The sequence below is a fragment of the Dromiciops gliroides genome, chromosome 1, assembly GCF_019393635.1.
Source record: "Dromiciops gliroides isolate mDroGli1 chromosome 1, mDroGli1.pri, whole genome shotgun sequence".
NCBI lineage: Eukaryota > Metazoa > Chordata > Mammalia > Microbiotheria > Microbiotheriidae > Dromiciops > Dromiciops gliroides.
Window position 1 is genome coordinate 700448786 of NC_057861.1, and position 23861 is coordinate 700472646.

At 51.0% G+C, this 23861-nt stretch overlaps 1 protein-coding gene across 5 annotated transcripts; it reads left to right on the top strand.

Annotated features, from left to right (window-relative positions):
* Nucleotides 1-350: 350 nt before the first annotated feature.
* Nucleotides 351-20297, top strand: GATA2 (GATA binding protein 2). 5 transcript variants are annotated; one of them, XM_043980942.1, is made up of 6 exons: nt 351-565; nt 9858-10305; nt 11112-11732; nt 13726-13871; nt 16802-16927; nt 17722-20297. In XM_043980942.1, the coding sequence occupies exons 2-6, from the start codon at nt 10077-10079 to the stop codon at nt 18019-18021; spliced, it is 1422 nt and encodes a 473-aa protein (XP_043836877.1). In that variant the 5' UTR covers nt 351-565; nt 9858-10076; the 3' UTR covers nt 18022-20297. The 5 variants fall into 5 exon arrangements, with proteins under 5 accessions (XP_043836877.1, XP_043837061.1, XP_043836970.1 ...); XM_043981126.1 differs by lacking the exon at nt 351-565 and adding an exon at nt 3707-3828; XM_043981035.1 differs by lacking the exon at nt 351-565 and adding an exon at nt 5430-5490.
* The last annotated feature ends 3564 nt before the right edge of the window (nt 20298-23861 follow it).

The window sequence follows — 23861 nt, forward strand, 5'->3', positions numbered from 1 at the left end:
AGCCTCTGGCTGGCTCACTCTCTGGCTCTCCCACCGGGTCTGTCTGTCTCTCTCTCTTTCTCCTCCTCCGTTGTTGCTATAATATCAATTCATTTTTAAATATGAAAGTCAAGTCGCGTAGCCTGTGACAGAGCCCGATAACAAAAGGTGCACGAGGCGGACAATGCGGCGGGCTTGTAGCAAGATCGTCCTCATGCAAATGAAGGCGGCGAGCCGGGCGCGCTCATTGTGTACATAAACACGCGCCGGCTCCCGCGCCGCGCCGTCCAGGGGAGACGGACTGAGAAAAGCAGCCGCGAGCATTTCTGCCAGTTTGCAACACACTCCCCTGGCAACCCCTCCGCTGGCCGGGTGGCGCCTTTCTCTGTGCAGCCGCCCGCCGCAGCATCTCGGCAACCTCGGCGTTCTGCGCTAAACCCAGCGCTTCCTGGGAACGGGCCGTGGCCGGCAGGGACCCAGAGGAACCACCGGGAGGCCCCTGAAGAGGGAGCAGAAGCTGAGCCTCGGCGGAGAAGACCCGCAAAGGGGACTCCGGACCACGTCAACCTAAGCTCCCAGGCGAGAGGTAGGACAACTGGGCTCTGAGCGCAGGCGGAGGAGAGCTGCGCTTTGGGGACGTTGAAAGCTCAGGGGTGGCGCTAGGCTAGTTATAGGACAGGTGTGCAGAAGACGCGGGTTGACGATGGCTCTGTGCCTCGGGAGCTCATGGCGTTTGCTGCAAGCTTCAGGGTTTCTGGGAGTGGCGGAGAGGGGCTACCGGACCCCAGGCCCAACGTTGTTCTTACGGGCCCCTGAGCCCCACAGCCCACGTTCCTGCCAAGCTGAGATCGCGCAGGGTGGGAGTGAGCGGCGGGTAGGAGAGGACGGCTTGGGAACCGAAGGCTTCGGTCCCCGAAGGCCAGGGTTGGGGGAGCCACACTCTCCTGAAACAGCACCCGAATTCTGGGACAGGAACCACGGGAGTGTGGGGTGAGGTGGTAGGCATGGGGGGAGGGGCCGGGGGGGGGCGGGGAGGGGGGGAAGAATATCTGGACTAATCTTTAGCTGTCTAAGGCAGGGATTCCCCTCTCCCCGAAGTCATTTCTTCTGAAAGGCTATGCTAGATTCCAATTAAATAAATATGCAGCTGGATGTCCGGGAACTCTCGATGTGCACGGCCTCGTCTTTCGCGCATGGATTTAGAATCCGCGCCCGCGGGCCCTTTACCAGCACAGCTCCCCCACGACCCTGGCCCGTGTTTCCAATTCCAAAAAAAGTAAAGACCCGGGAAGAGCTGAGACCGCGAGCTAGAGGCAAAATTAAGTGCCCGGACCACGAAACCAAAGCGTGAGGGGCAGTCCCTAGGCCGAGCCGGCTGCAAGGAGGCCACTGGCAGGGACCAGAGGCATGCGGGATTGGGCCTCTCGGGAGCAAATCTTTCCTCGGGTTATTTAGCTAGGGAGGGCTGTACGCGTGTGTCTTTAGTGGATAGGTTGGGGCACTTTTAAAATTCTGCACTCAGACCCTCGGCTGAGGTACAGAGTAACCTCACCACTCCACAGCTCCAGTCTGGGAACTATCAGGGGCTGCGTTCTGTTCCCTTGTTCCGTACCCCCATGGGATTTGGGAGTAGGGGTGAATAATGAATTTGGACTCAGCGGATCTTACTATATCGTCTTTCTGACCCGTTTAGGGAGGAGGTGCTTGGGGCCTTCACTGAGGCCGTCTCTAGATCTGTCCTGTAGCCCGCCTCCCTCCACCCGGCCCTCCTCCCTCTTTTGTCCCGTCTACTCAAAGCCCTCCTCCCCCTCCGTGTGCCTGCGACAGTGTAGTCCTCGGGAGCACAGGCCCTCCTGGTTGCTGGCTCTCCCTGCACCTGCCGGGCCCGGGTCCCGTGCGCTGGCTTATTCGGCTTTGCATGACTTAACCTCGTTCGTTCCTTTCTGCCTTTGCCCGCTGCACCCGGCGGTGCCTTTCAGGCCTCTAGCCTCTGGGGGCTCCTTCCCCCCTCCCTCTCTTTTATTCTTCATTGCTGTGGGGTGCAACGGGAGGGGGCGATGAGCTGGGTCTCCCCTCTCTCAGTCGCCCGCCTGAGCCGGAATCCGTTTAGAGGGATTTCAATAAGAATAAGAACAGCTCAGGACTTGAGGTAGAAACTGCCAGAGAGGAAAAAACTGTGACCCAAGTTTGTGTCTTGATTAAGGAGGATTTATTGGAGATGTATTGTTTGCCTGTGCCAACCCGGTTGCCAGCTCCGGGCAGCCTGGAGATATTCGATGGCCGGCCCAGATGCAGCACATCTGGAGAGGCCCACAAGAAGCAAGGAACACTGTAGTCCCTACAGGTAGCTAGTTCTCCTACAGAGCGGCAGGCCCCACCACTGCTCTGCGTCTTAACGCCCTGGCAAGCTGTCTGAGTGGCGAATTTATCCAGAAAGCTGAGGTGCTAAGAATCAGTTCAGCCTCTGAGGAGATGAGCCTTAGGGTCCCCCCAAAGTAGCCTCCCTTGAGAAATTGGCGACTACAGATCCTACACCCAGCCCTCAAGGCCAGGGGGAGCTGCCACTTTCCCGGAACAGCTGGGAATTCGTTGCATCGGAAAAAACGAATTCTCCTGTGACCAGAAACATCTGGCGATTCGCTCCAGTCCCTATTGTTACCAGGGGCCCTGTCTGCCGGGTGGGGGGTTAGCGCTAGCCTTTAGTGGCGGCAATATCGGATAATCGAAATGGTTTACAAACCAGACTAGCCCTAAGCACAGAATTAAGAGGCTACACCAGTAAGGATATCCTGATACTCAGGCCACCAAGCTCTTAGTTTGGGGATCCTAGCTTGGCCCTGAAGCTGCAGAACCGATTGGCTATTGGTTAAAGGGGGAAAACCAAGGAGGGGGCTGGGGGCTAGAGACACTCACAAGCAGGCCTCCAAGAGGGGTAGAGCCTCCGCGGCTGGACACTCTTACATCCTGCCTGATTGACAAATTGCAAACAAATTGCAGGTTAACGAAATGTATTTACAAGTTGTCAAGGCGAATTCAAGGCTTGGGCCCCCATTGGGCGAAGGGAAGGAATTGAGACGAGTAAGAGTGGAGTACAACTAGCTTGGCAGGGAAGAAGTCCAGGATAAGGGATTAACAGAGTCCAGACCTGCAGGCCCTCCCTCCCCTACCCACCCCCCAGCCTGATTTGAACAGGGTGAATTGCAGATGATTTATTTGACCCTTTTAAATAGCTTAAATAGGGTCTTTGCGGTTGAGAGAGAACTGTCACTTTATAACCCTATTAGTGGCCATTAGTGGTGTCCAGGGCTCACAGCCTTGGGGAAGGGCGGGAACCCCAACTCCAAGAAGCAGCCCAGAACAGCACATCTGCCTAGGCAGGGGGCAACTGGCTCCGAGCTGTAAGGAAGCTTAGGGGTTGCCCTAATTGCTGCAGAGAAAGTTTGAGGCAGCCCAGTATTTGGGCCTTGGGTAGTGGCAGTGGAGGATAACCCGGGCCAGGGATACCCATCACTGAACTCTTAGGGCATAAAGGGGATGGGATGGGTAGGGAGAGAAGACGGAGACTGGTCCCTACTGGGCTGGAAAGGAGAGGGAGCAGCTTGAAATCAACCCGGAAGAGAGAAAAAGAGAACGTATGTATCTGACGCCAGTTATACGTGCTTCTCTTTCTGTTCCCGGAGAGCTCGGGTGACTGGGAGGCGGCGGGCAGCTGCAGTTCGGGAGAGCGGTGAGGCCCTGCTGCGTTGCTGGCTTTGACATCTCTGCGCAGCCCGCTGTCCACCCTAACCCTTGGCCTCTCCCTTCCTGTTGCGCCCCCAGCAGGCTCAGACTGCCGTGGAAACCCTAGCCGTGAGTATAGGAACTAACTATGCTGTCAGTGAAGGGCAGGGGGTTGGGGTTGGGGTAGGGGGAAAAGATCGGGAGGTACCTGTGACAACTGCCAAAACCTCGTTGTGAATGCAGAATCATCTTCTTCTAGGCTTGTCAAGGGTTAATCAAATTCTCCTTCTTCTTCCTCTCTCTCTCTCTCTCCCTCCCTCTCTTTCTCCTCTCCCTCCATCTCCCCTCTTCTCGGTTTGATTACAGCACCAATTAGCTGCCCATAGGAAAAGGCGAGAAGAATAGGGTTACAAAGGGAGGAAAAACTTATGGTCCCTGTGGGGCTGCCTCAGGATGAGTGAAGTTTAAACAAAGAGCAAAGCGGCTGGGGCTGTGAGCTGAACAATGCGTCTTCATTCCCGGGAATGGAGCTGAGCTGGCCGGGACGTAGTATGGGCCAACCTAGGGCTGAGCTGGGGGAGGGCGCTCTAGGGAACCACTGTGGCAAATGCTGAGTGGGTATGGAATAACTAGGTGATTCAAACCCTGGATGGGGACTGTGGATTCCCAGAGTGGGGTGCTTTCGGTTCTTAAGGTGGAAACCACAGGGAATAGTTTCTTTTTGGTGTGGGTAAGGGGCAGTTTATTGGTCCTCTAGATTGCAAAGATAGTTGTTTAAAATCTTTCTCAAGTGTCAGTAAAAACCTTCAATTAGAGAAAGGCTTGGATCTTTGGGAGTTTATGAGACCATGTGAGTACATACCCAGGTTCATGCCATATATGAGTGAAAACATACAACGTTATTTACACATATTGTCTGTTTCTTCAAGTAACTTTGTTAAAGATATTTTTATTCTTTAAATTCAATACCAGATGTCCCCTTTCAGCTCTAATTCTCCCAGTAAGTGCTTTGCTACTTGAGTCCTGTTTCCCTTTAACGAATGTGATCGCCCTTGTCAATCAAATCAAAGACAGGCTGGGCTGTCCGAATTTCAAACACCTTTCAAAGCACTCCTCTCTTCCAAAAAAATAGGAAACATTAGTCAGAACAAGTCCCCTGATCAAAGGGGACAGTAAACTCATTTCTACCTTCTTGGCATCTCCTAAAAGATAATTCTTAAGGACCCTCCATACTGCCAACGCGAAGGACCAATTCCTGTGCGTTGCAGAGTCTCTAGTTCCTTCTACCTGGAAGATTTAATTTCTAATCACCACTCCTGCATCCAGTCAGATTTCTAGATCTCGTCTCTATTTCTCTCACACACACCTTTACGATGCTTAAAAGCAGAACTCTTGGTTTACCTTATTAAGGAAGCAGGGTTTTGTTGGTTTTTTTTCCCCCTCCCTACCAAGCCTAACCCGCATACAACGCAGTAGTCAAACCACAATTTAGAAAGACAGGTTGAAGTCTCTCGCAGAGGTGAGGGAAGCCACTGCGACTCTGGTAACCCTTAAGGGTCTCTTTGACCCTTTATCTTTATGAATTTAGAAAGAGGGCTTAGTTTTATCTAAGGGCAGAACCCTGTCCCAGAGCTGGGGAAGGATGAGGCCCGCATTGCAGGCTGTGGGGACCCGGTTCCTGTAGAGAGGCGCCAGCCATAAGGAAAGAGTGTTTAACCAGCCGTGTTCCCCACTGCCTGTGTGGGTCCGCAAACAGCCAAGGGCCGGCTATTTTCCGTTCGGATGAGCGAGGTAATTAAATTCGATCCCCCTTTCTCCCCCCTTGTTTGTGAGCCCCTAGAGAGGACAGCTTCGGGAAGGGTGATAACAACGACACCACGAACTGGTTATGTTGAATTTGACAACGGCGAGCCCAGTGGCATTTATAATAACGAAGAGAACAATATTGGTTTTAAACTTCAGACCGTGATGTTGGTCACAACAACAATGATTATGATTCCTGATTACAAAAACAGTAGGTTGTATTGATTATAACAGTATATAAACTTGAGAATCTGGGGAAAATAAATGTCAGCTTTCTGACGCTAAGCCTAATCAGTAGCTAGGAGCCTCCTCTCCTCTCCCCTCTTTTCACCAGCCTGGGTCATATCGCAGTAAACCGAGCGGACCTCGGCAGAGGTACACTTTGGAGTCATCTTCTCGCTCCAGTTGTTTTTTGTTTTGTTTTGTTTTGTTTGGGGGGGGGGACGGGGAGGAGAAATCTTTTCCCCTAGTACTGGGAAGGCAAGAAAGCCTCGCTCACCTTGAGGATTTTTCAGCTAGGCAAAAAAAGGAGGTGAGGGGAGAGGAGAGAAGATACCACCAGGCAAAAGACAAGGAGGCTTCAAGCATGACAGTGCTTTTTCATTCTCTGTTCCGTGGGGATTTTCTCCCTGGGCCCAGGAGATAGAGGACCCCGGCCAGTTCCCTATCCCAGGAGCCTACTTTTTCTCCTTTTGTGGGATAAAGTTTTTAAAAAAAAAGAGTAGAGAGAGACAAGACCATCTCTTGGGGGGTGAGGGCGGGGGCTGGGGCTCGATTTTTATCACCTGCGGAAAGCAGGTCTGCAAGCTCTTGGAGAAGCCCCAACGATGGTCCCTGAAGCGGTTAAGATTTGCTACAAAATCTTCCCCAGAAGGCGCCAGCGTCACTCTGAGGAAAAATAATTTTGAACTACTCCCTCCTAGCTTTTCCCCGGGCCGCCCGCTGCGCGACCTCTCGGGCTCTGACCCCGGGGCCCGCAGCCTAAGACCGCCCGAAAACGTGTCCCACCTACTGGCGCCTGGTTTCTCCGCCTCAGACCAGTTTTCGGTTCCCGGAGCAAGAACACAGGGACTAGGGAAAGCTCGGGTAGAGTTCCTGTTGCTTTTCCCAACCTTCCGGATCATTCTCTACCTCCCAGATAAAAAGCTCTGGGGAGCAAGACTAGGGGCAGGAGGGTGGAAGAGTCTAGCGGGCACTTCCCATTCCCTTTATTCCCTTTTCCCACCCTCCCCTTCCCACCGCATCCCACCTCCGGACCCCGGTAATCGTGGCCGATGTTCCTTCTCAAGATCCACGCCTTCGGGGACTTTCGGCGCGCTTCGGTTGGTCTTGTCCCCAGCTTACCCGTGCCCTCCTCTGCTGACTTTCGGTCCTAGGGCCAGCTGAGGCTGAAGCCGCCAGCGGCGATCGGCGATCGGGGAGCAGAGCAGTGTGTTATGGAAGGGAGTCAGGGGGTGGAGAGGAATCTACGACCCACGGTAGTGCCCAGGCTTCCCACCTCCATCTTCCACCTTTTCTTGCAGAGATTCCCTCCCCTCACCCTACCTGGACAGACCAACAAACCTAGCGGGGAAACCGAATTGCAGAGAGCAAAGTGGGACAAATGTTGGTGTCACGCGCCTCCGCCTCCTTACCACGGGAGAGGTCGGGAACCCGGCCCCTTGAGGCCCTAGTAAGGGGTGAAGTGTCCTTGGAAGTTCGGTCCAGCCCGGGGGAGCCCGGGCGGTTGGTCCCGGGTGCAGAGGGGGTGAGAGGGCTGAGGGTCTTTTCCTTCTCGGATTATTAAAAAGTTCATTTCCTGGCGAATCAGGTGACGTCAGGGGCCCGGCGTCTCAGTGGCGGGGCCGCCCGGCGGAGAGAAGCCGCCTCCAGTTACCCAATTACGGACTGTCAATCCTGCGGCCGCCCCCTCCCCTCCCCCTTTCCCCTCCCCCTCCCTCTCCTCTCCTAACCCTCCTAGGAGGCTAAAGGAGCCGGCCCGGTGACCCGCTCTGCCACACAAAGCCATTCTCCCCCCCCCCCCCAAGGGGCCCAGCTACCCCGTCCCCGACTCACCCTCCCTCTTAGAACTCCCTTCTCTGGCAGCTACCCTGTGCTTACCTAGACCTTGATATGAGCAGGGCCTCCGTGATAGGAGCGGGTTTCACGTTCTTGTAATTCGTATCCTGGAGAGAGGATCTTTCTACTTAAGGAGATTTAAGCAAATAACCCAAAGGAAAGTGGCAACCTCTTATTTCCCGCTCGTGTTCTATTGGCACCTGTTTCTGGGTGTTTGTCAAGTAGAGGTCATCTAGTCACCAGAACCCTCCACTCACCCCACCCCCCACCCCCACCCTCCGCAAATCCTGGTTCCTACTCTCTTTTTGAGTGTTTGCACCTTTCACTCTGCTAATAAATTGCTTGGGAAGCTAAATGGCCCTGAGAACTTTTGGCCGTGCTCCTCACCCCCCCCCCCCCAAAGGCGAAGTTTTAAGAGCTGGGTCCGTACTCTTTAACCAGCCTTGCAACTGGATGGCAGTAATGGGTGTAAGATCTGTCTTCAACAAAAATTTTGCTCCGTGGTGACCATTCCCGTGGTCGCGTCTAAACTCCAACTTAAAGGGAAAAAACAAACAGAAAACCCCTTTAAAAAAAAACCTTGCCCCTGTTTCCACCAGGGGTGGGTAGGCTTATCTGTGCAACAGACCTGTTACTGTGGCTTGGAGTCTTTAGCCTGAACTCAGGGAGGTGGGTAAGAGAAAATGGAGAAGGATAGGTGCCTATGTGCGGAGAGATGCCCATGCTGGGTAACTGGCAAAATTGGGGCTAGAGAAGGGGGAAAGAAATGTCCTCCACCTATGCCCTCTTCCTGGGGACTGGATACGCCTCTAGGCCCTGGGGCAAGACGACCGTTTGGCCCCCCCAGGAAATACCGCCCCAGCTCAGCCCAACCCAGCCGGGCCGGCGTCTCCCGTTGAGCCAGTCGCCAGAGGCTGGACTGCTGGCCTGCCTTCGGGTCTGGGAAATCTGGGCCTTGTTGGTGGGTACACCCTCTAAAACACACACACACACACACACACACACACACACACACACGCACACACGCACCACGCTGCCCTCTCCTGCTTGGCCAGGTCCACCTTGAAGCCCACAGCGATTTAGTGCACCAAACCAAGCCACAACTACCCCGGGGCAACATTTGTTCCCGCCTCTCCCCCCCCCCCCCAGTTGCCCGGGTCGTCACCCTCCCACCCCCTAGGCAGCAGCTGCTTTCACATGTCCCCCACCCTACCCTCTACGGCGCCTTAACCTGAGCGAAAGTGAAAGGGGGAGGGGAGTCAGGGGGCATAGGGGAGGGGGAGGGTTTTTGAGGGCGGGTGGGGGAGGTTGGACTCCTCTCCCTTTGGCGGGTTAGTCTCTTAAAGATATTTGGAGTAAATTAGAAGCTTGGAGTTTCTGGGGTCCAGCCAATGGCAGCCGGAGGCAGGGCAGCGGACGCCGCTGATTGGCTGGTTGGAGCTTCTTAGTCGTGCGCGTCCCCCTATGTCCACTGAAGGGAGTCCTGCTGGCGCCAGGGCCGCCGACGATGATGCTGTGGGGATGTTACAAAAAAGGCGAGAGTCAGTGGAGTTTGCTTTCTGAGTAAGAACCTCTCTCCCTCCTCTCGGTCCAGCCTCCCCCTCCTCTCCTCTTTCTCCTCTTTGAGTTTACACCCTTTCCCCGGCGCTGGCCCCCCAGCCTTCCCGTAACCTGCCGTACCCCCCCCAGTAACTCCCCCAACCAGCGCTTCGTTTACAGCTGGGATTAAATTCTCTCTGAGGCGCCACGGAAGGGTGGTAGGATCAGCTCTGCGGGCTTCCCCGTCTCCTTTCTGGTCTCGTCGAGGCATGGTTTCTGGTTCTTGTCTAGGATTTTAAAACTCATTTCTTCTTTCTCTCTCTTTCCCTCCCGCCCCGTGTTAGTGTGGATCCAAGGTATTTTAGCTTTTTAATTAAGCTTTACTTTTCTTTCGCTTTAAGCCTTCATCCCAGGCGGGTAGGAGGATCCGACTTCCCAACGGGTTGTGTGTGTGTGTGTGTGTGTGTGTGTGTGTGTGTGTGTGTGTGTGTGTGTGTGTGTGTGTTGGGGGGGGGCGCGAGTCGTTTTTGATTTTTAGAATCAAAGGCTTGTCCCACTCAGGGAAGGCCAGACCCTTGGACTGTGCCCGAACATCATTCTGTAGAGGAAAGAAAAGCGGACGCTCTGGGAGGACTGAGGGATTTGCCTTGCCCCGGCACCGGCCTTGGGGGAGAGATACTGCCCCTCAGCTCGTGAGGGTTTTGGGCTCTAACTAGTGTCTCCTTCTCCACTCCTCCCTCCTCCCCCCACCCTTGCAGGTGGTGCGTGCAGGTTCCGGGCTCCACACTCCACTCCGCGTCCAGATAGAGACAACCACTTTCTACTCCGGCTCGGGAGACCCCGACTGCAGCTCTACTCCGCTGACTGGGCTCTCTGCTTTGCTCGGGCCCGTTCCCCTGACCCCTCCACTCCAGTGACCCGGGACTCTCGGACCCCGGCGGCGGCAAGGAGGGCCAAGAGTGGGGCCTGAGGGCACCATGGAGGTGGCGCCGGACCAGCCCCGCTGGATGGCCCATCACGCCGTGCTCAACGCGCAGCATCCGGACTCGCACCACCCGGGCCTGGCGCACAACTACATGGAACCCGCGCAGCTGTTGCCCCCAGATGAGGTGGACGTGTTCTTCAATCATCTGGACTCACAGGGCAATCCCTACTACGCCAACCCGGCCCACGCCCGAGCACGGGTCTCTTACAGCCAGGCACACGGTAAATTCCTGGGGCCAGAGTGGGTGAGGGCCAAGGGGAAAAGCTGGGGGGGGGGGGAGTGCAGGGTGCCGAGTGTGAAAGTGACACCGGCCAGCCGGCTTCCTAGTTAGTTTCACTGGCTGTGCCTCTGGGAGAGAGGAAAAAGGGGAAGTAGATTTAACCCTAGAAAGACGGCGAAGGGGAGGGGGACATCGGGAAGGAGGGAGTGGAGAGGTGGGTGGGGACGCAGGGCGGCCGAGGAGCTGGGCATATAACTAGAAACTAGACACGTCCGTTTACCGGATGTGAAATCAAAACGAATCGAAATCGCTAATAATTTTGGGGCCTGGGCGGTCAGAGGGAGCTGCGGGTAGGGAAGAGGTGGGGGAGAGGGGCCTCACTCTGTGTCACCTCCCTTGCCGCATCGCTCCGGCGGCCCTGGGCTCTTGGAAGGCTTTCCTCGGAAGGGAGTTGTTGGGGAGAGGTAGCGGTTTCATTCCCCGCCTTCCTTTCCCGACTCGGTCCCCGGCTTCCTCCAGAGCATTGTCCTTCTTCCCCGGCTTAGTCTCGGACTCATAACTGAATCTCTCGGTGACGGCGGTAGGGGAGTGGGTTTTTGTGTGTTTTGTGTGTGAGCGGCGCAGAAGCCGGGTTTCTGCTGTTCTCTCCCCGCGCCCCTAGACCTCGCTTCTCTCTTCCACTCCTTAATCCTGGGCCCTTGCTCACCTCCTCGAGCGTCCCCTAAAGTGGCTTCCTGGGGCCTCGGGAGGTCTCCCCGCGCTGTCTGTGATTCCCGCCCCCATCGATGGCTGCCTCCCCCTCCACAGCTCGCCTGACCGGGAGCCAGATGTGCCGGCCTCACCTCCTCCACAGCCCCGGAATCCCGTGGCTAGATAGCGGCAAAGCAGCGCTGTCGGCGGCTGCGGCCCACCACCACAACCCCTGGACCGTGAGCCCCTTCTCCAAGGCACCCCTGCACCCCTCGGCAGCCGGAGGCCCCGGAACGCTCTCAGTGTACCCGGGCGGAGGCGGCGGCGCCAGCGGCGGCGGCTCAGTCTCTTCTCTCACGCCCGCTTCACACTCGGGGTCGCACCTCTTCGGCTTCCCCCCGACCCCGCCCAAAGAGGTGTCCCCAGACCCCAGCGCCAGCAGCGCGGCCTCGCCGGCCTCCTCGTCGGCAGGAGGGGTCCGGCCAGAGGACAAGGAGAGTGTCAAGTACCAAGTGACCCTGTCTGACGGCTTGAAGATGGAGAGTGGCAGCCCCCTGCGGAGCAGTTTGACTTCCATGAGCGGGCAGCCATCCACGCACCACCCTATTCCCACCTATCCCTCCTATGTGCCGGCTGCCCACGACTACAGCGGCAACCTATTCCACCCGGGCGGTTTCCTGGGCGGCCCCGCCTCCAGCTTCACCCCCAAGCAGCGCAGTAAGGCCCGCTCCTGCTCAGGTAAGCCTTCTCTTCCCTAGCCCTCCCCTGCCTCCCTGCCCCCACCCCTTCCCTTGCTGCAGGCAGCCCTGGCGCCGCCGACTGGGGGGTGGAGATGGGGCATTTGGCGCCTGGAAGACTTTGCCTGGTTGGAGGTGTAGAGGAGACTTAAAGTTCTTTCCAAGCTAAGGGATAGCCTGAGCACAGATGTTGTTTGGAATGAAGAGAGTTAGGCAAAGTTTCAAACTAGACACCCCCCCCCCCCCAACATGCCCCTCTGCCTGGAAATACAGTACCTTAGGGATACTCTATGGTGGCAAGAAAAGCCATCTATAAGTCACCTTTTTTCAAAGTGAAAGTGGCCTCTAGGATAGCTGAGTAAGATGAGCCACAATCCAAACACTTCTTTTAATCCTTGCCGGTAAGTCTCCATGTTTTCATGCTTTCGCTTTAGACGGGAGCTCAGTAGCTGCCCCCAGTCATCCAACTCCCTTGACCCCCAGTTAAAAGTTCCAAGCAGAGACCCTGTTGATACCCAAAATCCTGAGTATGATCTTATGTACCTGTGCACTCCCAGGATCCTAAATTGTCTAATCTCAGAGCACTGCCTATTTCTTATGCTTCCCCCTGCCCAAAGCCCCCAAGGTCCCCTTCTAAAGCAAGCAAATAACCAGGTCTTCTCCACCCCTAGGTGTGGTGGTATGGTCCAAGCTGTGTGGAAGACCCTAGGGTCTGAAGCCAAGGGAACACAGTCAGGGACTTCCCCATATGGCCAGGCCTGAGTTGGGAGAGGTGACCACACCAGGCTTTAAAGGAAAAAGATACTCAGCTTCCTGAGATCCTTCCTCGGGCCTCCTCTTTTTCCTTCTGAAATTCCAGAGAAAAGTTCCCCCTTCTTCCTTGAAACTGGAGAGAAGGTGGTCAGCTGGTTGTTTTAAAAGCCTCTGAATCTGGGACTAGCCTATGGCGGGACATGAAAAAAAAACACCTTTTTGGGTCTTAAATCCATCCTTATTTGCATAAACTATATTTGAAAGAATTTCTTGGGGTCTGGATCTCAGCCCCACTTTACCATCTCTTGTTTCTAGCCTCGTGGCCTGGGAGGACCAAGGCTTCCCAGAGAAATTCCCACTCTAGGCAATTTCTCTGCCATTGAATCAGACCCAAGCTGGACTTTAGTTTCATTCTCCTTCCACCTGAGATTCTGGATGAGGGGCCCAACTTAGATTGTAATCATTTGGGTGTGTTTTGGGAAGGGGGCTTTCTTTCAGTTGGTTTTATGTTTTTATTTGGCTCGAGGTTATTTTTGCCAATGGTCAAATTTAGGCCACTAAATTCTAAAACTAAATGGGTATATATTTGTTCTGAATGTGTGAGTCATTGTATATGGGGAACTCCTGGTGTGGAGACTCCCTCCATTTATGGGACAGTGTGTAACAAGTCAATAAGCATTGCTGAGATAGACAGATAGACAGACATAGATATAAATAATATGCCTTTATGTAGATATGATTTTTCCTAGGAACAAAAATCAAGGAGAATCCCAATATTACGCTCAGAGCCACTGGGGGAGGAAGGTCTGAGGAGGAGAATAAGAGCCATTGGTAGAGACTGGAGGAGACAGATGAGATGAAAGGAGAGGCAGGAGGGAAATGGGCAGAGATGGTGTGACTGTAGCTATTTCGGAATGTTGGTGGAAATGCCATTTCTCAGATGAATTTCTTCTTTGAATGTCTAAAGGAATCCAATCTTGTGGGAGATTCTTTGCTTTTCTCTCCCTTTTGGTCTTTTACCTAAGAGTATGGCATTTGATTTATGTTACCTTAAAGCTCAACTTTTGGGCAGGAACAATGTTTCCTGAATGCTGAGGGGCACCACACTCCCCCTGTCACATCCTTGGGAAAGTTGGGGTTAATGCCCTGGGGGTAATTTCCTGGACCAAGGACAACAATAAAAAGCTTTTGTGAATTTGTTTTGAAAGCAAGACACTCAGTATCTCCATATTTCCATTTAGAAGGGAGAGAGTGTGTGAACTGCGGGGCCACGGCTACCCCACTCTGGAGAAGGGATGGCACCGGGCACTACCTGTGTAACGCCTGCGGGCTCTACCACAAGATGAATGGGCAAAACCGGCCACTCATCAAGCCCAAACGGAGACTGGTAGGTGGCTGCATGGGATGTCTGAAGCTGAACTGGAGTTAGGCTTGGGGACGGATGGCTAGATTAGAGATGTATGTGGGTAGGATCACTGGGAGGTCAAGGGCCTGGAATCTGGGAGAGCCAGGGTAGGGGGGAGCTAAACTCTGGCCTAATGCTTGCCACAGCAGTGCCAGGAGAAAGTAGAGCTAGGTAAGTATCCGATTTGAAATTGCTTTGCAGAGTTAAAATTAGAACATCAGGGAGAATAATCGAGAACCTTAGAATTAGCAGTTGAAATCTAGGCCAACCCTTGCATTTAAATTTTTTTTTCTTGTAAGTCAATTGAGGCCCAGAAAGGTGAGTGACTTGGACAAAGTCACACATGGCAGAGCTGGTTCTAAAATCAGATCTTTTGGACTTTCCCTTACACCATACTAATCTCTCCTCCACCCTCCTTCCCTGATGATTAAGATCACAATCCCAGTTAACTAAGAGCCAGAGGCTGAGAAACCAGTTATTGGCAGAGCAGACAGTATGTGGCTCAAAGTATTTGTCCAGCTGGTTTCCAAGTATTCAGGGAAGGTCTCTGGCCACAAAAGGGTTACTGTGGCTAGCGCATTCCCCCTGTTAAGTCCCAGTAGACTTCCATGGGTCCAACTCCATGTCCTCTATTTCACTTTTAAAAATAGGGCCATGAAGCCATTTTCACTCATAGCCCAGGGCAGCCCTCACTCTGGTTCCCAACAGGGCGCACAATTCCTGGTGCTTATTTAAAACACACACTCACAGACAAACCCTAACCACCAAAAAAACCTTCCCCTTATTATTTTTTCCATGGAGTCACCTATACTGTGTATTTTCATTTGAGTGATTTTTTTTAAATGCCCTTTCTAAGCTCCTGGCCAGAGTTTCCTATCCGGACATCTGCAGGCTGAAGATAAGGAAACTTGGTGTATCTGTATCCGGACTCTGCAAGCTTTGAGAGTGTCTCCTAGGCTGGGCTTTGCCTCTTGCTGGGCTGTTTTGAAATTTCTAATACCCTCCGCTCTGCAAATAATGTGTAAAATGCTAAGAATAATAAATATATTTTTTTCAGGGAGATGTGATTTACGAGGCCTAAATCGTTTTGCCGTTTTGGGGACATTTTCTTTCCCCCTCCTAGAGCCTGGGGATGGGAGGCTGGAGGGTGAAGGTGGGGGAGGGATCCAGGCCAGGGGCTGTCCGGGACAGCTAGTGAGTCAGAATTCCAGCTATGCAGCTGCTTAATTAGCCGCTTTTCCTCCTGAAAAGCAGAGGAAGGAGGGATCTGAGAGTACCCTGCTGTCGTCCCCTGCCAATGCTTTGTGAGTTCAGGGTGAGGGCCCGGTGTAGGGCTGGGGCTAGGGCTAGGGCTAGGGCTGGGTGGCTGGCCTGAAGTGGCCATCAGACTCATGGTGTTGAACAAGAGAAGTATTTGCAAATAAGCCCCCAGCCTCCTGGCCTCCCAGCCTGTGCTGGAAGATTCCAGCCTGGTTCACTGAGAGGGGTTGGGGGAACCCGTTCTGTCAGTTTTTCTCCTGGCCTGTGGCTGGTTGAGAGATTGAGGTGGGAAGCATGGTGGGGGTGGGGGTGGGGGGGTGGGAAGAGATTTTGTTTTCAGGGTTGACAACTGGGGGAGGCCACTGATATTCTTGACTCATCTTTTCTGTGCAAATCTGAATTTCCAGGGTGGGAAACTTCTCTCCTGCCCCTCTTTTCCCCTTTCCCACCCCCCTCCCCAGCTCAAGGGACACCTGCAGGCTGGGGTGTGGCCAGGCCACCATTTTTCACATTCTCTCTCTCTTTTTTTTGGAGGGGGGGGCACACAGAATCTGCTACTAATTGCTTCTACTCTTTTCGCTCCCCATCCCTCTTTCTCCCCCAGTATTTGGGAAATTTGGGTTCCCCTCCTTGCACAGCTATTGGTTTGCTAGTCATTTCTAGTTTCTTGGCTTTGGTTTTCTGGTCTGTAAATGAAGAGGTTGGGTGCCTAGGTGACTTTTCTTATCTCTAAAATTCTATGATTCTCTTGAGGAAGATCAGTTAATGTTGTGGGCTAGCCCTAGGGTCTAAGCCTAAGGCTAAATCAAGGACCCCAGACCTGTGAAAATGAGGACACTTTATGACTTAATATACCTTTGCTTCTCACCTCAATGTCAGGAGCAACCTTGTCCCGTTCCTGGACGCTGCTCTCTACTCTTTTCATAAAGGCTCTCCAGGGCCTGTCCCATTCTTGGGAGTCCCCCTTTTTCCTTTAAACCTGGGTTGGTGATGATTCCTTGCTAATCTTACCCATCCCCAATAAGCTTCGATAAGATTAAGGATTGGGGAGGATGCTGAGTCTATGCCAGTGAGTTTACATTTTGAGATGGTGGTTGAGGACTCAGGCAGGGCCTGAGTTTATTGTTGTTGAGTCTTTCTGGCTGTGTGGATGACATTTCTCTTAGGCTTCTGGAGAGTTGGAGGCAGGGCATACTTTGTTTTATTAGACCCACATGAAGGGTGAGGTGGGGAGGGGTAGGGGTAGTGAGGGAAGAAGTTCAGGGGTCAGCGCAATATTGAGCCGGGCTGACTGAATTGCCCAAGTATGTTCTCCAAAGTTAGGAAAAATACTTCGGTTAGAATGAGAAAGAGGGTGGGGGATCCGGGTCCCACCTTGTAAGCACTCTGAAAGTATACTATGTAATTTTGGACAAGCCATTTCTGCTCTCTGGATCTTGACCTGTACAGTGAGGATGGATGAAATAATCTCTAACCTAAGTCTCTTCCAGCTATGAGATTTTATAAGTAATTGGATATTATTCTTTTTCCTCTTCCAGTGTGATAGTGTCTGGGTTAAAGAATGTCAGTGCCAAGGGTGGGGGTAGCTTGAGGATGAGGATAACTGGGTTTCCTCCCTTGCCTTCACCAACTTTCCCTCTTCCCTCCCCCAGTCAGCAGCTAGGAGAGCTGGGACCTGTTGCGCCAATTGCCAGACAACCACCACCACCTTATGGCGCCGAAACGCTAATGGAGACCCTGTCTGCAACGCCTGTGGCCTCTACTACAAACTGCACAATGTGAGTGTGCCCCACCCCTTCGCCCTCCCAAGGGACCTCAAGCCATTCTTTGCTGATGGAAGAGTGATGCTGCCCCCCTAGCCTGACAATGCCTGCCTCCTCCGCTTGGCTTGGGAAGCCATTGGGAGGGACCAGGTCTCTGCATTTTCCTCCTCCCCCAAGCCCTCCACTCCAATGGCAGAAGGCTGAGACCAGAGAAGCTTCCCACAAGCAGAATTACTAGTGGTCTGAAGGGCAGGCAGGCATCTGTGGTGGGGAGGAAAGAGAACTGGTTTAGGCCTTTTTAGAAGGACCAGAGGATTAGATCCTTGCTCCCCTGCTTGCCTACATGACCTTGGGCAAGTTACTTTTCCCTCATTGGGTCTCTGGAAATGATCTCTATAAAACCTCTCTTGTCTCTACAAAAAAATTCCCATAATTCAAAGACAAACTGGTTGGAAAGGATGCAGGTTTTTGAAATGCATTTGAACTCTAGGGATGTGAGATGACTCCCTTTCCCATCTGAGCAAAGTAGAGCCTTGTGTTGGGGAGTAAGAATTGTCTGATCCTAGTCTGTATAGTTCTCTCCTCCCCTCCCCCCATCCAAGGTCCATGACATTTCATGAGATGACAAGAACAGGGAAAGAACCAAAATGCATCAGTAAAGAATCCATTTTTACTGAGGATCCCAAATGGTTCCCAAGTTGGGATGAGGGGGCGGGAATCTGATATAAATCTAACCGGGACCATCTGTCTGTGGAGGGGTGGGGGATTTGCCTGCCTTAGCACCACATGACAGCGCCATCATTCCACAGGTGAATCGGCCACTGACCATGAAGAAGGAGGGTATTCAGACCCGTAATCGGAAGATGTCGAACAAATCCAAGAAGAGCAAGAAGGGTGCTGAGTGCTTTGAGGAACTGTCCAAATGCATGCAGGAGAAGTCCTCCCCTTTCAGCGCTGCCGCCCTGGCCAGCCACATGGCCCCCATGGGCCACCTCCCACCCTTCAGCCACTCGGGACACATCCTGCCCACACCCACCCCCATCCACCCTTCCTCCAGCATCTCTTTTGGACACCCCCACCCATCCAGCATGGTGACTGCCATGGGCTAAGGGCAGCAGCCCGGGTTCAGGGCCTTACCCAGGACATGGACAGACAGACGGGATGGATGGACGGACCTCAATGTCAGGGTGGGAGTGGGGGGGGCTGAAAGCAGGGGAGCACCTGGGGTGGGGAGAGGCAGGGATTAGGGCTCCAGAAGGGGCTTGAACTCTGGGTAAGGCCAAGATGGGCAGCCACCCCTCCCTCTCCCTCAGGGATAACGACCAAGATGACACTGCCTGTGTCAATCCCACTGAAGGGACTGGCAGTCCTGGCTTGGGGCTCAACAAAGTCGCCTCCCTCCCTCATTCCCCATAGCCCTCCATGCCTGTCCTCCCCCTGGCCTCTCTGCTATTACTGTGAATCTCCTAAACTGGTCTGAGATGGCTAGCCAGATTTCTGTCTTGGACAATTGTTTAGGGGGAATAGGACGACTTAATAAAAGGAAAGGAAAAAAAGGAACCTTAAATTGTTAAAAAAAACAAAGATGAGAAAAGGTATAAAAATAATTTATTTTGTTCTTGCTTTCAGTGAGGACTTGGGGATTTTGCAAGGGTCTTAGCCATTGATGCAAGAGCCCTTCCCCTCCTCTGACCCCCTCCATGTTCCACCCCCCTCCCTTTGGGGGGAGGGAGTCTCAGTTGAAGAAAAACTGACCAACTGAAAACCTGCCTCATTTGGTATAAAACCCAACCCGTCAACTTATGGGATGGGCTAGGCACTTCTACCTCCCCTCAAATCGGGGAAAATGATGAGTGCCTCCCCAGGGGTGGCTGGGAGGTGGGTAGGCTAGGTTCCGGAGGCCTTGGAAATGGGACCCCAGTTGGGTGTAGAGTGAGAGCACCCACTGGTCCCTGGGGAGGAATTGTGTCCTCCCCTCAGCCCAAGAACTAGTGCTGGGAGGAGAAGGCTGGTATAGAGGAGATGGGAGGAAGGCAGGGAAAGGGTGTCAGCTCGGCATGGTTGGGAGACACTGGGGAGGGAGAGACAATCACAAAATGGTCAGCTTTTTGAGGCTGAGGAGGGAAGGATGGGTCAGAGGAAGGAAATACCCTGAGGAGAGGGAGAGGAAAGAGAAGAGTTTCCCCCCAGGACCTGAGTTGTGTTGTTTTGGAAAGGAAAGAGAAAAAACCCTCACAAAGAAGTCCTCCTCTGACTAAAACCCAAGATGGAGATAAACACCAGTGTGGCCAGTGTGAAGTGTGTCCTCCTCCTGGTGGGAGCCATGCTCCTGCATCGGGTCCAGGCCTAACCCTGTGTACATACTTAGCTATTCTGCTGACCCCTCCTTTCCTTCTCAACTCCAATTGCCTCTCTTCTCCCCTCCCAGCTAGGGGATAGAAAACTGCATAAGCTTAACTCACCAATGAGTTGATCTTTGTTTTGTTTTTTAATTTCTTTTTGGATCAAGCCAATTGTATATTATTGCAAAAGTCCTGCTAAGAAGGAAATAAAACATAAGAAAATGGATGTACTTTCCTATTTTTTTCCTAACTATGTAATTCAAAAGCATTAGCTACAACAGAGCAGAGAGCCAGGGACCGGAAGGGGAGAGAGAAGGCTTCCTGGCTTTGTTCCTGTTGGTCTGCTTGCTTTTCTCTGTCTTTGGGGGTTTTTCTGGTCTCTGTCTGGACAGGTAGCTGCACTTTGCAAAGAAGGGAATCCACAGGGCAACAGGGTCCAGTTGTGGTTGTCCAGGTCCGGGTGTTGGGAGGATGGGGCTGACCTCACCGTGGCATTCTAGGGGAGAAATCCTGGTGCTATGGGGGAGGTATCCCCTGGTCATAGAGATGTCCTGGACCAGGTTTTCTGGAAGAGCTGTTGATGTTAAGGATCTTATCCTGGACAACAGGGTTCTCTTGGACTAGTATCTCCCCGTGTTAGAAGGGAGATGCCCTTCTGAGTGTATTATTACAGGGGAGATGAGCCTTGCCCAGGTATTGTTCTACTGAGCTACGAAGTTGGTCCTGTGCTTGTTTGGATTCTTCCCATGGTACAGTTGTACATAATCTGTACGAGGTGGGGCTTAGGGGGTGGGTAGTGAGGGGCGGAGAAGATATTGTCCTGATACAGTGATATATTGACAGAGTGCAATATAATCAGTCGCTACAGTGGGCACACCACAGTTGGGAGTAACTTATTTTGTACTTGTATCAGCATAAGAAAAAAAATAAATCTGCAGTATTTTCTGTTTTTATTTTTTATTTTGCTTGTTTATTTTGGATTAGTGAACTAAGTTATTGTTAATTATGTACAACATTTATATATTGTCTGTAAAAAGTGTATGCTATCCTCATATTCCTTCAAAGTGAATACTGCTAAGAATAATAAAATCCTTTTTTTTTTTTTGTGAGATCAATGGGTCCATTTTGTGAGATCAGGCTGGAAACAGATCTCATTCCCTGAGGCCTCTGGGCTCTCTGGACATTGGATTTCCATTTTTTGTCATCCTGGAAATGGGAAGTGAGCAGAGATCACCCCTTCTTTCACTTGACCCCAAGGACCATAGGCAGCAGAAGGGTTGTAGAAGTCAAGAAGAGAGGCAAGAGCCCTGATGGACCAGAGAATGCTAGCTTGGTGTGGTGGGTATGGTAGACAGGATCCTGAACTAAAAATGTAACCCCTGGCTCAGAGAGAGGAGACTTTAGAGATCATCTGGTCTAACTCTACAGAGTCTACATTCTACTGATTAAGGAAACTGACCCCTAAAGGTCAAATGATTTGCCCAAGTTCACACAGACAGTAAGAGGAAAAGTGGGGTTTAAATTCAGGCCCTCTGATTTCAAATCTATTGCTCTCTCTGTTACAGGAGCTGTATGATCCTAGGAAAGTCATTTCTCTGGGTCTCATTTTTCATTTTCCCCATTGTAAAAGTTGTAGCGTAGGCTGGGTTACATAGGAATAAGACTTCATCTCTCATTTCACGGGATTGAGCTCCATAAACCTTAGTTTACAAAGTTTTATCATTATTTATAAATAAATATTAAAGATTTATAGATCAACATAAGCCATTGGAGTTGGGGGTAAAGGGAAGAGAGAGTGATCATCAGGAAGACTGAGGAGTGTAAAATCCAGCTAATACTGAAGGGGGTTGTTAGTGACCAAGGAATAGGTGGAAGGGAGCCAAATTAGAAAACACTGGAAATGAAGGCGCAGATTTTAGATAGCACCACCATTGATCAGAGAGCAATGGGTCCATAGGTTTGTGTTTGAGAGTGAGAAATGGACAGTAGCCATGGCACTAAAATGATGTTTCTTAAAAATAGCTGCTGGATGGGGCAGCTAGGTGGTGCAGTGGATAGAGCACCGGCCCTGGAGTCAGGAGTACCTGAGTTTAAATCCGGCCTCAGACACTTAACACTTACTAGCTGTGTGACCCTGGACAAGTCACTTAACCCCATTTGCCTCACTAAAACAAAAATAGCTGCTGGGCATGGGACAAAACAGAAGCCATCCTCCCCCTCACCCCCTGCCCCCACCAAAAAAAAAACCCTTAAGTATATAGACTCAGCCTCAGTGAGACTTATCTTGAGTCCAAGAAAGAACTCTGACCACTTGAGGCACTTCTTTCTTTTTGGACCTTAAGAGACCTTACAAGCAATTCAGGCCTGGTGTAATAAATGGAAAGACCATTGGACTCAGTAATCAGAAGATCTGGGTTTCAATGATGGATCTGCCACTTAGCACCTGTATAACTTTGTTCAAATCACTCCAATTCTATCAGATTTTATTTCCTCACCAGTAAAACAAGTGGGTTGGATTATATGATGCCTGAAGTACCACCCAGTTCCAAACCCAGTAATAATGTAATCCCTGAGGTTTCGGATGGAGAAAACACAAAAACAGTATTAAAGTCACCTCTCACCCACAAGCCCATAGAAGGGACCTACAAGAGAGGCTGATGTCATTAGTAGCCAGCTTAACTGATACCTCCCATCATTGATTTCACCAATTGCTGATGGTATTGCTGACTTGTTCTATGTTAGGTTTAAGCTGAAGGCCCAGGGGAGAGCTCCTGTTTGCAGACTAGCCTATGGTTTTGTGTAGTTGCTATCTGTAAAATCTCCTAATAACCCACCTCAAGCCCAACTCCAGGCTCCAGACCCAGTGGAAGCCAAAGGCTATTTAAGGAAGAGGGAATCATCATACTCCCTGACTATCAATTTCTGTCCTGGCTCCTGAAACCAGTCCCTGTCATCTCCCAACATCTGCATTTGTCACTAGCCTTGACCTTATTCTTGTGAACAAAGTATTTAGTGATATTGTAGAGAAAGTAAAGGTATCATGACATCTTTGAGAGAGGCAAAGTGAGCCTTATGGGACTCTAAATTGGCTGACACTGAATGGAAAGAAGCTAAATACTATAGTGAATAGTATATGGAACCTGGATTCAGGAAGACTTGTTCAAATTCGACCTTAGACACTTGCTAGATCTATGCCTGTGCTCAAGTCATTTAAACCTCTCTGTTCCTCTATTTTCTCATCTATAACATGACATGTGGTATTTGATATACTCAAAGTTTCCTTCTAGATCTAAATCCATGATGCTATGAACCTGCAAGAAGTTTTTGAAATGTGTCCATTCCTTAAAGTCCCAGAAGACCCCCTTTTTTTTTTCCATAGAGGGGTGGGGAGTAGTACTGTCCATAGAGAAGGCACTTGCCTGAATGGAAATCCTCAAACCTGAGGTTAAAACAGCAGTGAAAAGCATTTGGATGAGGATATAAAGAGAAAGAAACAGAAGGAATATGACTAGCAATGCACTGCAGCCTACTTTGCCAGATGAAAGATATGGATGATATTTTCCCAAATACAGATGTTCATCAATGAACCAAGATGACAAAATGATCATGGAGGCGACATGTTGGGGACTTTAGAACAGTTGTGATGGGAACTTGAACTGTCCAGACTCCTGATGAATATCTCATTCTTGCTAAAAGAGTAGCTGATGCATTTCTGATGCTTTACCTATAGCTTAATATCTCAGAAGGCAGATTAGGCTATGAGGGAAATTTCTATTATGGACTTCATTTTATGATCAGCAAGGAAGAAGTGTTTGGTATTGTGAAAATAGTAGGAACCTTGATAGAAAGTGACTCGATTATCTTGGAGTTCATAATATTAAGGAAAGGAAATGCTAGGCACAACCAAATAATTATCTCATTCTTTAGGAAAGCAAGTTTTTAAAAGTCACGAGAAAAGGTGAATATGATTCCATGATCTGAAGCTTTAAAAGGGCATCCAGGGGCAGCTAGATGGCGCAGTGCCCTGGAGTCAGGAGTACCTGAGTTCAAATCCGGCCTCAGACACTTAATAGTTACTAGCTGTGTGACCCTGGGCAAGTCACTTAACCCCAACTGCCTCACTAAAAAAAAAAAAAAAGAATATGAAAAAAAAAAAGGGCATCCAAATCATAAAGGATAGAGTTTTAAAGGAAATGAAATTCTAACAAGACAATTGTGAATAAACCTAAGGAAGAAGAAAAGAAGGTAGCTAAATAAATCATTGTGGACATATGGGAGTTATCCAGTGAGCTCAAAATTTTAAAATAGTGCTTAAGTTGAAAGAAGGGACAAGAAACATAGACCTGTAAAAAGAGTGTCAGGACAAATAAATTTAGGAGCTCTGATCAACACAATGACCAACCAGGATTCCAGAGAAGTCATGATGAAACATGCTCCTACTTCTAAGTTAAATAGGTGATGGACTCAGAGTGCAGGTTGAAACATTTTTTCAGGGGGAGGGGCATGGTCAATGTGAGAATTTGTTTTGTTCGATTATACACATCTGTAAAGAAAAAAAAAAGAAGGGCTAGATTAATTAGGGAATAAAAATGACTAAAGAATAGTCA